This window comes from Pelodiscus sinensis, chromosome 20, assembly GCF_049634645.1.
Source record: "Pelodiscus sinensis isolate JC-2024 chromosome 20, ASM4963464v1, whole genome shotgun sequence".
Taxonomy (NCBI): domain Eukaryota; kingdom Metazoa; phylum Chordata; order Testudines; family Trionychidae; genus Pelodiscus; species Pelodiscus sinensis.
The window spans coordinates 2775257-2789868 of record NC_134730.1 but is presented as its reverse complement, the minus strand read 5'-3'; the positions used below and the strand labels follow the sequence as shown (position 1 = coordinate 2789868).

Here is a 14612-nt window from a genome sequence, read left to right as displayed (position 1 = left end):
GGTCCAGGTCCCAGGAGCCAGCTGAATGGCTCGGCCGGCCCTCTGGTGCAGGCAGCGCACCGGAGCATGGACCAGCCGCCCTGGCGTCTGCCAGCCACAGGGGGCTGCACGGCTGGGGCGGGGGCAGCCGGGCAGGGTTAACCCCCCATGCGCCAGGGGCCCATTGGCTTGGGAGTCCTGGCTCAAGGCGCTGCCCCAGCGTGCCAAGCCTGGCGCTGCCACGGGGCCGGGGCCTGGGGAGAAGGGCAGCTCCTGGTCTTCAGCGGAGCTAGAAAACGGGGCCTCTCCAGGCTTCTGCCCGAGGGGGAGTAAACGGAGCCCCAGTGCCCCTCATTCGCTGCCAATGGCCCGGCCAGGCCGGGGGGTTACTGGGAATGAGCTGGGGGGGATAAAACGGGCCTCCCCTGAGTCCCTTCCCCGGCGCCAGCCGACTGCCTGGGTCCCCCCAGCCGGTGCCCTTGGGGGCCGGTGCTGCTCTGCGACCCGAGGGGGGTCTCCGTTGACAGGGCCGGGCCCCGGCTGCCCCGGGGGTCGGGCTGGGAGCAGCACCCACCTTTCTCCTGGCTGGCTGCAGCGTCGGAGAAGACGGGCGAGTCGGGGGCCGTGGGGAGGGAGGGGCAGGCCGTGGAGCTGCGGGACCCCAGGCTCTCCCGCTTGCTGAGCCGTGCGAGCCAGTGATCCGACACGGAGGAGCTGGTGGAGCCTGCAGAGGAACCCAGAGAGCCGGCGGGAGCCGCGTGACCGGGGCACAGAGCCAGTGGGGTGCTGGGGGCCCAAAAGGCTCCAGCCCCTTCCCCTGCCCTGGCACGGAGCGGTACACGGCCCCAGGGACCTCTGGGTGCGGAGTGGGCCCCGTGCAGAGATCCCCAGGGGCCTTGGGGGGTGCTGGACCAGGCCCCCAGTAGGTAGCCAGGTGCCAACCTGGCTGTTTGGTTGCAATGTGGAGGGCACACAATGGCTGTTGTGTAGCTGCTGGCCCGGCCAGAGTCAGGGGGTCGCCCATGCCCGCCCACTAGACCCGCGTGCATGCTTTGAGGTTGTGTGTATGTGTGTGTGTGTGTGTGTGTGTGTGTACTTTGTGGTTGTTTTTGTGTGTGCGCGCTTGCATGCTTTGTGGTTGTGTGTGCTTTGTGGTTGCGCATGTGTATACTTTGGTTGCACGTGTGCGTATACACTTTGTTGTGTGTGTGTGCGCTTTGTGGTTAAATGTGCATATGTGCTTTGTGATTGTGTGTGTGCGCGTGCATGCATTTTGATTGCGTGTGTACTTTGCGGTTGCGTGTGTGCGCATGTGCTTTGGGGTTCTGTATGTGTGCGTTTTGGTTGAGTGTGTGTGTACTTTGTGGTTGTGTGTATGCGCGTGCTTTGTGGTTGTATATGTGTGCGTGCATGCGTTTTGGTTGCGTGTGTGTACTTTGTGATTGCATGTGCATGTGTGCTATGTGGTTGGGTGTGCACGTGCCGGTCAGTGTGTACTCTGTGCACGCCTGGTGGCATGCCCATCCTGGCGGGCGGTGCCAGGGCCGTGCCAGGGAGTCAGGCGCGGACCCACCTCGCAGGGAGCTGCCGGCCGACCAGCTGGGGATGACGTTGCGGCGCTGGTAGAAGAGGATGTAGGCGCCCCGGGTGCAGACCTCGTCCTCCGGGACCGGCTCCACGGCGCTGTCGTCGTAGCCGTACCAGCGCCCGTCCAGCGAGTTCCTGCAGTAGGCTGGGCCGAGAGCGCGGCGGGGTGAGCCGGGGGCCGAGAGCGCGGCGGGGGGAGCCGGGGGCCGAGAGCGCGGCGGGCGGAGCCGGGGGCCGAGAGCGCGGCGGGGGGAGCCGGGGGCCGAGAGCGCGGCGGGCGGAGCCGGGGGCCGAGAGCGCGGCGGGGGGAGCCGGGGGCCGAGAGCGCGGCGGGGGGAGCCGGGGGCCGAGAGCGCGGCTCCCAACAACAGGGGATCCTGCTGGGCGCGCTCCCCCGTGGGGCCCCCACTCCACACGGCACCCGGCGTGCTCCCCCGTGCGGGGTGCACTCACATGTGTGGTGCCTGCCTCGCACGGTGCCCAGCGCACTCCCCCATACAGCCCCCGTCACGGTGCCCAGCACACTTCCTGGTGCAGCCCCCGCCCCGCACAGTGCCTGGCGCACTCCCCATGCGGGGTGCACTCACCCACCTAGCACCCACCTCGCACAGTGCCCATAGCACTCACCCGCATAGTGCCCACCTCGCACAGTGCCCATAGCACTCACCCGCATAGTGCCCACCTCGCACAGTGCCCATAGCACTCACCCGCATAGTGCCCACCTCACACGGTGCCCGGCACACTCACCTGCGTAGTGCCCACCCACATGGCACCCTGCTCACTCCCCCATGAGGGGTGCACTCACATGTGTAGTGCCTGCCTCGCACGGTGCCCAGTGCACTCCCTGGTGCAGCCCCTGCCCCGCACAGTGCCTGGTGCACTCACCCACATAGCACCCACCTTGCACATTGACTGGTGCACTCACCCGCGTAGCGCCCGCCTTGCACGTTGCCCGGTGCACTCACCCTCGTAGGGCCCGCCTTGCACAGTGCACAGTGCACTCACTCGCGTAGCACCCGGCTCCCACAGTGCCCAGTGCACTCACCCGTGCAGCGCCTACCTCGCACGGTGCCTGGTGCACTCACCTGCCTCACACAGTGCCCGGCGCACTGACCCGCACAGCACCCGCCTTGCACGGTGCCCAGCAAACTCACCGGAGCAGCGCCCACCTCCCATGGTGCCCGGCGCACTCACCCGCATAGGGCCCGCCTCGCACAGTGCTCAGCGCACTCACCCATGTAGTGTCCGCTTCCCATGGTGCCCGGTGCACTCACCCGCACAGTGCATGCATCGCATGGTGCCCAGCGCACTCACCTGTAGTGCCGCCTTGCACGGTGCCCAGCGCACTCACCCGCGTCATGCCCAGCACACTCACCCGTGTAGTGCCTGCCTCGCACGGTGCCCGGCACACTCACCCGTGTAGTGCCCGCCTCGCACGGTGCCCGGCACACTCACCCGTGTAGTGCCTGCCTCGCACGGTGCCCGGCGCACTCACCCGTGTAGTGCCCGCCTCGCACGGTGCCCGGCGCACTCACCCGTGTAGTGCCCGCCTCGCACGGTGCCCGGCGCACTCACCCGTGTAGTGCCCGCCTCGCACGGTGCCCGGCGCACTCACCCGTGTAGTGCCTGCCTCGCACGGTGCCCGGCACACTCACCCGTGTAGTGCCCGCCTCGCACAGTGCCCGGCACACTCACCCGTGTAGTGCCTGCCTCGCACGGTGCCCGGCACACTCACCCGTGTAGTGCCTGCCTCGCACGGTGCCCGGCGCACTCACCCGTGTAGTGCCCGCCTCGCACGGTGCCCGGCGCACTCACCCGTGTAGTGCCCGCCCTGCATGCTGCCGTGGTGGTTGCAGACGGCGTACAGGTCGTAGAGGGAGTCGAGCTGGCAGCCGTGGGACAGGTACGGAGGCCGCTTCCACGCCGCCCACGGGCCCGGTGCCTGCTTCCCGGCCTGGCTCCGCTGGGCCACGTGGGGGGCCATGTTGAGGCCGCGCAGGGGGAAGCGGACCAGGGTGGAGAGCTTGGTCCTGCGCTCGCCCGCCTGCCGGAACCGCTTCAGGTGGATGAGGAGGATGTCGGGCAGCGTCCAGAGGCTCAGCTTCACCACGCCCTGCTGCAGCACCTGGCAGTGCGGGCACCGCCAGGCGTCATCGGGGGCCAGCTGGGGACACAAAACACCAGGACTGGGGGCTCCTCACGGAGAGAGGGGGCAGTGCAGGGTTCAGCCGACAGCAGGCACATCCCCCGCCCCCGCCACTGGGCTGCACGCCCTGGCCACAAAGAGCAGAGACCCTCTAGGGCTTTAGGCTAGAGGAGAATCCCCTGCTCTACAGGGCCTATGACACACAGAGGAGCCATTCCGACTGCATCCAGGGGAGGGCGGCATCACAGGGACAGTAGCCAGCTCGCTCTGGGTATGACCCCAGGACGGCCGACCCACTGATCTCCCCCCGGGGACTGTTTTCACCCCCTTGCTGCTACCCCAACCAATTCCAGGCCCCCCCTGCTGCCGCAGGAGAGGCCCAGAGCCCTGCAGGAGGGTGGGGGCGTGAGAGCCACGGGCTGTGGGGAAGCAGCCGTAGGAATGAGCCCTGGAGTGGAGCGGTCGGCCAAGCCACCCTGCCTGTCAGTACCAGACTGGCTCGGACCGTGGCAGGGCCCTCTGCCCCGGCAGGCAGGACAGTGGAACCCACCCTGGGGAGGGTCTCAGCCGGCAAGGCCTGGGCTCCCCAGCATCCCAGCGGGTGTGGAGGCAGCAATGTCTCCTGGCCGGGCCATGCCCCTGTACCCACTGGGCTCCGGGTGCCACGGCGCCATCCCTCCAGCAGGGAAGCTCAGCTCCCAGCGCCTGTCTGGCCTGGCTCAGGCTCAGCGAGGAAGGCCGGGGCTCCCCTCACAGGGCCGGGGGCTCTCCGGGTCCAGGCAGGGCAGCGGGTTCACTCCACACCCCACCCTGGCCCCCTGAACCAGCATGCGGCCGAAGCACCGAGGCAGGGCAGGGCTAAAGCCGACCAACGGGCCCCATGCGCCACCCACTGAGAAGAGCCAGGGCAGCACCCTGGGGTGCTCGTCTGTCACCCAGTGCCCCAGATGGCCCAGCGCAAAGGGCAGCGCCCGGCCCAGGGGGCATGGCCGTCCCCCGTCCCGCAGGGCACGTACCTGCTCCTCCTTGGTGTAGAGCTGGAAGCACTCGTCCAGGGTGCAGCTGTGCTGTTGCTGCTGGGCCTGCTGCTGCAGCTGCACGCTCTCGCTGTCCTGCACCACCTCCTCTTGGATGCTGCCGAACAGGCTGCGAAGGCCAGGGAGGGGTTGGTGGGGGCAGCAGCCACTGTGCCCACCTTGGGCACAGACTCCACTCGCTTTGGCGCACCGTGACAGCAGCCAGCACCTGCCCTGCCCTTCCCGAGCCAGCCACCGGGAATTGCCTCCAGATCATGAGGCGGTGAGTTCCGCAGGTCGAGTTACAGTAAGACCCTCCTAAGTGACGGGTCCCCAGTGGCCAACACTGCCCAGTACGCGGGCGGGAAGTCAGGGTCCAGCCCAAGAGAGTCACCACTGCCAGTGATGTGGGGACGTGAGCCGCTTCAAAGGGCCAACGTTCAGACCCCAAGTGAGGCTGCCAGGCTGGGCCAATACTAAGGCGCCTGGCTCTGGGGGGTGACACGCAGAGCCCCGGGTCCTGGTGTGAGGCCTGCAGCTGGCTGAGGGCCGAGCACTGAGGGGAACCGAGCCGTTTTCTTCTGGCCGTGGCGCCCCGTGTCTGAGCCCAGCCCCGGCCCGGAGCCAGACCTGCCGCCTCGGCTCAGGGGCTCTCCCGCCGCGGCTCTGGACTCACCGCTCTTTGGCGCTCAGGTCCCACTCCACCACCAGCTTGACGTGGGGGGGCCCGCCGGGGCCGCAGCTCTGCAGCGCTCTGCGGGGACAAGGGCAGGCGTGAGCGGGAGGGAGCCCTGCGGGGTGGCGCTGGCAGCAGGTTCCCCCTGCCCCCCGCCCTGTGTGAGACCCTGCAGGGAGCCAGCCAGCCCCCTGGCCGCAGCCTCACGCGTCCCTGGAGCCCTGGCCCTGCCCCGCGGTGGAGCGGCGGCGACTCCGGCAAGGGGCCCGTCCACGGAGTGATTACGGCCGGCCCACCAGCCTCCCGGCATCCGCCCTGCCAGCACCAGGCCTGGGAAGCGAAGGGGGGCTCCCAGCCACGGCCCCACGGCCCCAGCCCGCTCCAGACACACGGAGCCGCCTCGGGGATCCCAGCGGTGACGCCGTCCGCTGAACCCTTGTGCACGTGGCCAGGGGCCGCCAAGAGCCTCAAAGCAGGATCTCACCCCTCCCCCTCCAGGGAGCTCAGCCGTGGCACCCCGTGCTGCAGGGGAGCCGCGTGGAACTCGCCTGGCCCCAGGCCCCCCCCGCGCTCTGTGCCCTGCCTGCAAGGCGCCCCCATCCCCCAGCCACGCTCGATACACGCCGGGGGGCTGCCCCGGGGCCGGGTCGATTGTGCCGCCCGCCGGAGGGCGCGAAGGCAGCGAGGGACGAAGCCGCCCGGAGGCAGGGCGGCCCCACTCACCCGCTGCGTCCCGGGCTGACGCCGACGGCAGACGTTCGCCCTGGGTCTGTGCAGCGCCTGGCGCGCCAGGGTCCAGGGCTCCTGGGCAGGCCCACCGAGCCAATAGCCACTGGGCGCTGGCTCCAACAGGATGGTTTGCACCGGGGGGCGGGGTCTCCCCTCGGGCCAGGTGGGCAGCAACGTGCTGGCCCCGATCCGGCACACCTGGCCGGCGGCTGTCACTGGGGAGAGCCCTGGTCCGGGCCTCGGCTCTGGCCGTGCGGTGAGCTCAAGGACTGTGCGCCCGTCCTGGGGACGGCCGGAGGGAAGGCTCCCGCGTCAAGCAGCCATGAGGGGCAGAGAGGGGACGGGGGGCAGGGGAGCCCCCCATCAGAACACGGCCTGGCAGGGAATGAGGCCCCCTGTAATCCCCGGAAGGGCCAGCAGGTGGCAGACGCCTCCCAGACAAGCTGCTTGCTCCATCATCCGAGCCGGAGCCCGGCGATGGAGGGTTGCTCCCACCCCTGGTTGCCACCGAGAAGGCGCCCGAGCGCTCAGCCCCGTGCAGCCGGGCTGCTCCCCTCCGGGCCTCGAAGGCCGGGCCCGGAGGAGACCACGGAGTCTGCAGGCGGATGCATGAGCTCCGAAAAGGCTGCCCTCTGTCTCGCCCAGCCCGTGAGCCCCAGTGACCCCTCCGCCCCCAGTGGGCCTGAGCGCAGCTGCCTGTGCTGGCGCCTTGTGAGTGGTCCCCGGGGCCAGAGAGCGGGGCTGCCCCGCTGGCTGGGCCTGGCTCCTGTGCCGGGATACGGCACGTGGGGCGCCTGGTGCCGGGACCCCGTGAGCCGGGCTGCAGCGGCCGGAGCAGGCCCCAGCTGGCAGGAGCTGCTGTTTCCCGGGGAGTCCAGGGCAGGCTCCCTCTTCCAGCCCACCAGCCATCGTCCCCTGGCTGCCAACCCTGGCTCCGTGTGGCTGATCTCTGCAATCCCTTAGGAGCTGCAACCAGCCCCCCGCGACTGGGCCCTGCTGCATGAGCCCCTGCTCCCCCTCCCAGAGTGCACACCTCTCCCGGGCACACACGGGGCACCCCCATTCTCAGATGGGCCCCGTCCTGGGGACAGGGCTGCCCTACACCCCTCCCTGTGGGTGGTGCTGCCAAGGCACAGCACCAAGAGGAGTCTGGCCTGACACTGACAAAGTGCAGATGCCACGGTGATGGGCAATTAGTCATGGAGAACACTGGTGTGAGACAATCCTGTGAGAACGCAGCAATAACAAAGGTACTGGTGCGACAGGATCCTGTGAGAATGCAGCAATACAAAGACACTAGTGCGAGAGGATCCTGTGAGAACGCAGCAATAACAAAGGTACTGGTGCGACAGGATCCTGTGAGAATGCAGCAATACAAAGACACTAGTGCGAGAGGATCCTGTGAGAACGCAGCAATAACAAAGGTACTGGTGCGAGAGGATCCTGTGAGAACGCAGCAATACAAAGACACTAGTGCGAGAGGATCCTGTGAGAACGCAGCAATACAAAGACACTAGTGCGAGAGGATCCTGTGAGAACGCAGCAATACAAAGACACTAGTGCGAGAGGATCCTGTGAGAATGCAGTGGTTCAAGGGCAGTAGTGCAACAGGATCATTCCAGAATCCAGTGGTGGAAAGGCACAAGTGTGACAGGATTATCTGTGAATACGGCAGTGCACTCACTAGTGACAGGATCACATGTGAATACGGTGGTGCAAAGCCACTAGTGACAGGATCACATGTGAATACGGTGGTGCAAAGCCACTAGTGACAGGATCACATGTGAATACGGCAGTGCAGTCACTAGTGACAGGATCACGTGTGAATACGGTGGTGCAAAGGAAGTCGTGACAGGATCGTTGTACGCTCTACAATGACACCACCCAGCGACTCAGTGGCGGCAGCATTCTGTGCCCTCATGGACGCTGGCTGCCCCTCACCCTACGCTAGCTAGGAAGGGCTCGGCTGTCGGTGCTGGTGCTGCAGCAGCTGCAGAGGGATCTGCACTGGGACCACAAGTCCTGCCTGGCCATCCCAGCCGCCAGGCCCAGTATAAAAGTTCACCTGGAGCAAGCAAGTCCTTGCCTGGAAGAAATCAAAGCCTGAGCTGGAGCGGAGGAGCGAGGCCTCGGCTGCCTCCCCGTGCTCTGCCCCAGGACGCGGGCGCCCGGCAGTGTCCACAGGCAGAGCCCCACTTCCTCCCTGCTTACTTCGTGGCTGCAGAGAGAACCCATGGCAGGTAGCAGGGACGGCCACTGCCCGCCAGCTGAGCCAGGGCCGGCCTCGGGGAGCAGGGTTACAGGCACGTCCGGGGGGTCGCTGATTTCAGGGCAGGGGGCTGAGGCCAGGTCCCTCCGGCCCAGGTTTCTTGCAGAGAGGAGCAGATAGGGACCAGCTCCCCAAAGCGCACTGGGGCTGGGGGGGGTTGCCGGGGGGGCTGCCAAGCGCTGCGGACAGATTCCAGGCCCAGCCGCTTCTGCAGCCACACTCCTCCGAGGAGTGAGCACCACTTCCAAACGCGGCCGCTTCGCCCGGGGCGAGGTGGGAACGGCGCTCTGGGGGAGGAGCCAGGCCGGATGCGAGCAGGGCGGGGCCGTGTCGTTATTGTTTGACGCCGCTCAAAGGGCAGAGTCTGCGCCTGGCCCGGCAGGGGCGGCGAGCTGGCCCCAGCAGCAGCAGGAGGACATAGAAACCGGGAAGGGAAACGGCCCCGTGCCCTGCTTGTGCACACGGCACAGCGCCGATCACTGCCCGGGGCTGTTTGCCTGCAGATCTGACAGTGCTTTGCAAATACGGGGCAGCAGCGTTAACCCCTGAACAGAAAGGGAAATTGAGGCAGGGAGGTGCAGTGACTTGCAGTCACCCAGGGAGACAGTGGCCGGCCCAAGGAAAGGCCCCAGGTCTCCTGATGCTTGGTGAAGTCTGTAACTCCTCACACACACTGCCGCTCCCCTGCGCCAGCCTGGAGACCCTCCGGAGCGCCCCTCCCCCCCGGCAGGCAGCGGAGTCTCCCAGGGCGTGTCACTCCCAGCGATCTCGCTGCAGAATCCCGCCCAGGAGCCCGTCACGGCTCCCAGGGACAATCCGCGTGAGGGACATGCCAAAGGGAGCTGGGGGCGAGGATGGATCTGTGCAGCGCCGAGCGCCCGGGCAGCCAGAGGGGCCCTGTGGAGCTCAGCGTCCAGCAGCAGTGATGCAGCGGATAGCAGCCCGCCAGCACCGCCGCAATAAACTCGGACACACGGTGCTGCGAGGGGCCTCTTGCCGGAGGGGCTCCCAGGCCTGCTGCTGCTCCCTCCGGGGGCCGGCAAGGAGCAGAGCGGAGGGCAAGCCCTAGTCCTGAGCCCAGCGGGGCGCACCAGCCACCTCCGGGGCACCGAGTGTGACCGAGAGCCGGGCACGGGCTGCCGAAGGAGCCAACGGCAGGATTTTCTTTGCGGCAAAGTGAAGCCAGCGAGAAACGCTTCCCGATAAACAGCCCAACACCCAGCTGGGCCTTCGGGGGCCTCCCCACATTGCACCCCCGGCCACGAAGGGCAGCAGGAGTGGAAGCTAGATCCTGCTGCTTCCGCATCACAGGCCCTCCAGTCCAGCTAAAGGAGAATCTTTCTGGGTGCCTAGCAGTACGGGGCCAATGACACGCAGCCGAGCAGTTCTGATCGCACCCAGCAGAGGGCAGCACTCTCCCCTAACCCTGGCCAGCTGATGACAGGACGCAGCGAGTAACCCTTTTCGGAAGGGAAACGTCTGAGATACCCAGACAGCTGTTAAATAAACGCTCCCGCCAGCACAGGGCAGGCTAGTGACACCCCCACATCAGGGCAGGCTAGTGACACCCCCACATCAGGGCAGGCCACATCAGAGGCCTTGCTGGTGGGAGGTGGGTCTGGGATCCAGGCGAGGAGGGGAAAGCCCAGGGCTGTCTGGGGAGCCGCCGCGGGAATTCAGCTTGTCTCACTTGGCCTGAAATCTAGTCCCAGCCCCGGCCCTGATCCCTCCTCCCCCTCAGGCCCGGCCTGTGCCCCCCGGGCTGGTCCTCCTCCCTCCATCCTCTGGGCTCAACCCCCGCTCTAGTCCCTCTGGCCCCCGCGTCTGACCCCGGCCCTGGTCCCTCCGCCCCAGGCCTGTCCCTGGCTCTGGTCCCTCCAGTGGCCCCTGGCTCAGCTGCTTCCATCCCGGCGGGGGGGCCTCTTACCTGTCGACAGCGGGGTGGGAGAGCGGCCTGCCGTCCTCGGGGGAGAGGTAGCTACAAGCCACGGAGCCTCCGGCAACCCGCACCCGGAACAGGTCCCCCAGGCTCTGCGAAAGAGAAGCACAGAGACTGAGGATCCCTCTTCGGCAGCCCCTCCCCACAGCACTTCCCTTCAAAGGCCCCCCAGAGCACTTGCCCGGCCAGAGGAGAAATGCAGCTGCCTCTGGGGAGGAGCACAGCTGGTGCCAGCAAAGGGCTCTGCCGGGTTGCAGGGGCAGCGAAGCTGGTCACTCTGGCTGCCAGCCCATGGGGGAGTCCGGGAATCACGCGGGACACACCGGGGGCAGGGAGGGGCCGGGTTCCTGCAAGCCGTTGCGTGGATCGAGAAGGCATGGTGCATGCTGGGACTGGAAGCCCATTAACACAAGGGGCTGGTGGAACCCAGGGCCTGCCTGTGGCCAAGGCAAACCCCGGCCCCTCGCCCCACAGGGACAATCCAACCCCCGGTGCCCAGGCGCCCTGCAGCTGGCGTTTAGCCAGGGGACACTCGGCACCGCTCCAGGCTGGCGCCGGGTTAGCGCCTTCACCGCCCCACCACCTGGCACCCTGTGCTCCACGTGGGCTCCTTGGAGGCAGGAGCTGGGCGCGACTGCGCCTCAAAGGCTAGAGATGGGCCCAGCCCTGCTGGCAACTCCCCCCCCCCCCCAGCTGCCCCTCCACCCGTGGCCCAGCGCATCAGCAGCTCCTGCATTTCACACCCGTGCATCCCCGCTGGCCTCAAGAATCCAGTGTTCACCTGCCCCCACCGCACCCAGCCAGGCGCCTAGAGAACGGAAAGGCTCCGTTATCCCCGAGCGCACCTGGCGCCTGTGGTGCAGGGATGCCGCCGGGCTCGCTCCAGCTCCCGCGGGACAGAGCGGCCCAATTCTGCGCACACAATTCCGTTCTCTTTCGACTGCCGCGGCGCACTGAGCGGATGTTTCCCGAGCACTATCCACAAGGACCCTCGGGTCTCTTCCGCCAGTGGTAACAGCTAATTTCAACCCCATCATTTTGTACGTGTAGTTGGGATTATGGTTTCCAATGTGCTTTACTTTGCATTGACTTCCCTATACCAGTTTTGGAGTATTAATACCAGAACTACTAACTCTAACCGTCACCTACATTGACACAGAATATTTGGTCAATACCATTGTGCTTACACGACGCAGCAATCGCCCTCAAACACCCACAGACTTTTTAATTGTCATTTATATTATCATCTGGAAAATTACAAGCAAGCAAACATACGCACTCTTAATTTGTATATCTCGGTTCTCATTACAAATATATGACGTCTAAAGCAGTCGAGTTTCCCCATAATCATTCTTCTAAAATAGGATATAACTAACACATTGGAGAAGAAATGCATTTTGGCATGACTTTAAAAAAAAGAACAGAGGAAAAGCTTTTAAAGTGATAACTGGAAAGAACATGTTAGAACAAATTGGCCAGCATGGGTTTTCTATTTGCTCTATGACACCTGGAAGAGCATTTCCAGGAGATAAAAAGGTTAGCGGCTATTTCCAATGGTGACGTGTTTTTTTTACCTGTCAAGTCACTTGGTAATTAAAAATAACGTCTTAAACACTGCACGCTGCGTATCTGATATTCTCCAGCACACGTCGGATCAAGGCACTAACGATGGAACAATTCAAACCACGAAAAGAAATATCAACATTGAATTTGCATTTACAAAGGACGGATGCAAACGTCCGTTTTAGCCTCGGGTGTCATTCAACAGGGTGATAGAGATCCTGAGTGTGCATGCAGTGACCCAGCTGGAAGAGTCTCACCGCGCCCCCATGAAAACAGGACATGAGCCGATACATCTTAAATATTAGGAAGAAAGTTTGCTCCCTGAACAATGTCCCTTCAAGGGCCCACTCGTCTATCAAGGAAGGAGTAAAGAGATTTGTTCGGAGGCTGTAACAACCTGGAGGATTACAGCTCGCCAGGAAATGTTAAAAAATGTCCTGGTGGCCCATAGACTAATTCCAGCAAGAAAACGTTGTCCTGCCTGCTGAGCAGCAGAGCTGTGCACGGCCACCCCCTCTGATTTCCACCAGGAGCAACTGAAACGCCCGGGCGGGGGATCTCCAACCGTTGTAACCGCAAGATCACTTTCAACTGAAGTGCAATGTAAGATCAGCTTCAAACCCAAATCCCCTTACGCAGCTTCCTTCCCCCCTTCTCCGAGCCCCGCCCCTTGTCTGAGCCCCACCCCTTCTCCGAGCCTCTTCCCTTGTCTGAGCCCCACCCCTTCTCCGAGCCCCGCCCCTTGTCTGAGCCCCGCCCCTTCTCCGAGCCCCACCCCTTCTCCGAGCCCCTCCCCTTGTCTGAGCCCCACCCCTTCTCCGAGCCCCGCCCCTTGTCTGAGCCCCACCCCTTCTCCGAGCCCCGCCCCTTCTCCGAGCCCCACCCCTTCTCCGAGCCCCACCCCTTGTCTGAGCCCCACCCCTTCTCCGAGCCCCGCCCCTTCTCCGAGGCCTCGCCTTGCTCACGCCATCCCCCTTCCTCCACGAATCTCATTCACTTGTACCAGGCGGGGGTAGGGGGTTGGGGAGCAGGCTCTGGTCTCGGGCCAAGGGGTTTGGAGTGTGGGAGGGGACACCCTGTAGGTAGGGCAGTGGGGTGGTTCTGGGGGATAGAGCATTTGCCTGGGACGCGCAGGGTTGGGGGCTCAAGCCCCTTCCCCCCCTCCACCCGCCCTGGGAGCGCCAGACAGCCAACACCGGCTGCCCCAGGGATGGAGGTGGCTCCTGCATCAGGAAGCCGGGATAAGGGACGCCCTGAAGGCAGGGGGGTGGGCTGGGCTCCGGATTGGCCATGGGGACAGGGCACTGGCCTGGGCAGTGCACGGAGAGGATGTACTTTCCTCTAGGAGAGCGCCGAGGCGGGCAGGCAGCACTGGTCCCATGGCACCAGGCACCGCGGCTGCTACCGACGCTTGGGGTGCGGCCACTGAGCTCTGGCCCTGGCCCTGGCTCTGGCACTGCAGGCCTCATGCTCATGGGCAGTGGGTGAAGGCCCAGCTGGGAAAGGCAGCTGAAGCCCCGCCCCTTCCAAACAAGCCACACCCCTTTCCCTGAGACCACGCCCCTTCACAACCTCGCCCCGCCTGGCTGCCGGGGAGTGGCGTGGTGCAGTCCCAGACTCTCCCAGGCGGCTGGGCAGTCTAGGCAATTCTGGGAAGGCAATACCTTCCCTTGCCCGCACCGCCCAGGCTGATGCTCCATTGCCCTGCTGTGATTTCTTAGTGTGTGGCCCCCCCATGCCGTCACTCAGGCCCAGGGGGCTGGAAATCCGGTGTCTGAGCCCAGCTCCACCATGCCAAAGCTCAGGCTATTGCACCGGGCACGGAAAGGGATGCGCCGGAAACCGACTGCACTGGGCCGTTTGCGGCTGGGAGGGGCAGAGGAAAGCAATCCTCCCTGCCGAGTGGTGCTGAAGCCACTGGATGGAATTAGTCGCCGGGGCAGTTTAGAACCGATGAAAGGCCGTCACGGCTACAACAGAACAGGCTCAGCTAAAGCGGCTGGTTTTCACAGAGAGACCCGGCAAATCGCAGAGACGATATCAGGGCTTAAGACAGGGAACAGCTAATCTCATGCTTCAGGGCCCCGGATGATTCCCCAGGGGTCAGGAAGAAATGTGTGTGTCTCCATCTGCCCCGCCCCCTCCCCCCCACAAGATGCTACATGGTACAATCGGCTCAGAGCGGTATGAGAGGTGTTCGTTTCCGCAGGCCTGGTGGATCAATGGGAAATCCCAGAGCTCGGACAATCCAAGGCCTTCTTTCCTGTTGAAGGAGGGTCCTGGTGGTGGGATGGGAGACAAAAGAGCCCCAATGTAGCCCAACGGAGCAGAAGCCAATAGGGCTTCTAGGCAGAAAACGACGTTTGGCCAAGGACTTACTTGATTGTTTTTCCCTGTATCTCTGACTCCTGAATGTTGCCACTTGCTGTGTTAGCTCTGGGCGGCTGTCTGTCTGCCTGAGGGGATCCAGCCGCCGCTTGGAGTCAGAGCACACCCCCTCCCCCCATCGCCAGAGGGGTACAGCGATGCTAATGGCTCCTAAAATCTGATTTGGTCACTCCTAGACATTCTCGGGGATGGGTGAGAGACACTCAAGAGACTCTGGGCTTGATTCAAAGTCATGCACGGTGGAAAACAGAATCCTAACTAGAAATATAAAACGACAGGATCTAAATTCGCTTTTACCACTCAAGAGAGATCCTGGAGTC

The 14612-nt window shown here is 64.6% G+C and overlaps 1 protein-coding gene across 1 annotated transcript in view; it reads right to left on the bottom strand.

The window, feature by feature from the left end:
* Positions 1–14612, bottom strand: part of USP43 (ubiquitin specific peptidase 43) — an 85908-nt gene that overhangs the window by 1735 nt on the left and 69561 nt on the right. Inside the window, exons 9-14 of the mRNA XM_075903490.1 lie at positions 10330–10433; positions 5405–5482; positions 4729–4858; positions 3382–3730; positions 1553–1711; positions 554–703 (exon numbers count right to left, since the gene is read on the bottom strand). Of these exons, the coding sequence (XP_075759605.1) occupies positions 554–703; positions 1553–1711; positions 3382–3730; positions 4729–4858; positions 5405–5482; positions 10330–10433 (970 nt within the window). The remainder of the gene's footprint in view (positions 1–553; positions 704–1552; positions 1712–3381; positions 3731–4728; positions 4859–5404; positions 5483–10329; positions 10434–14612) is intronic.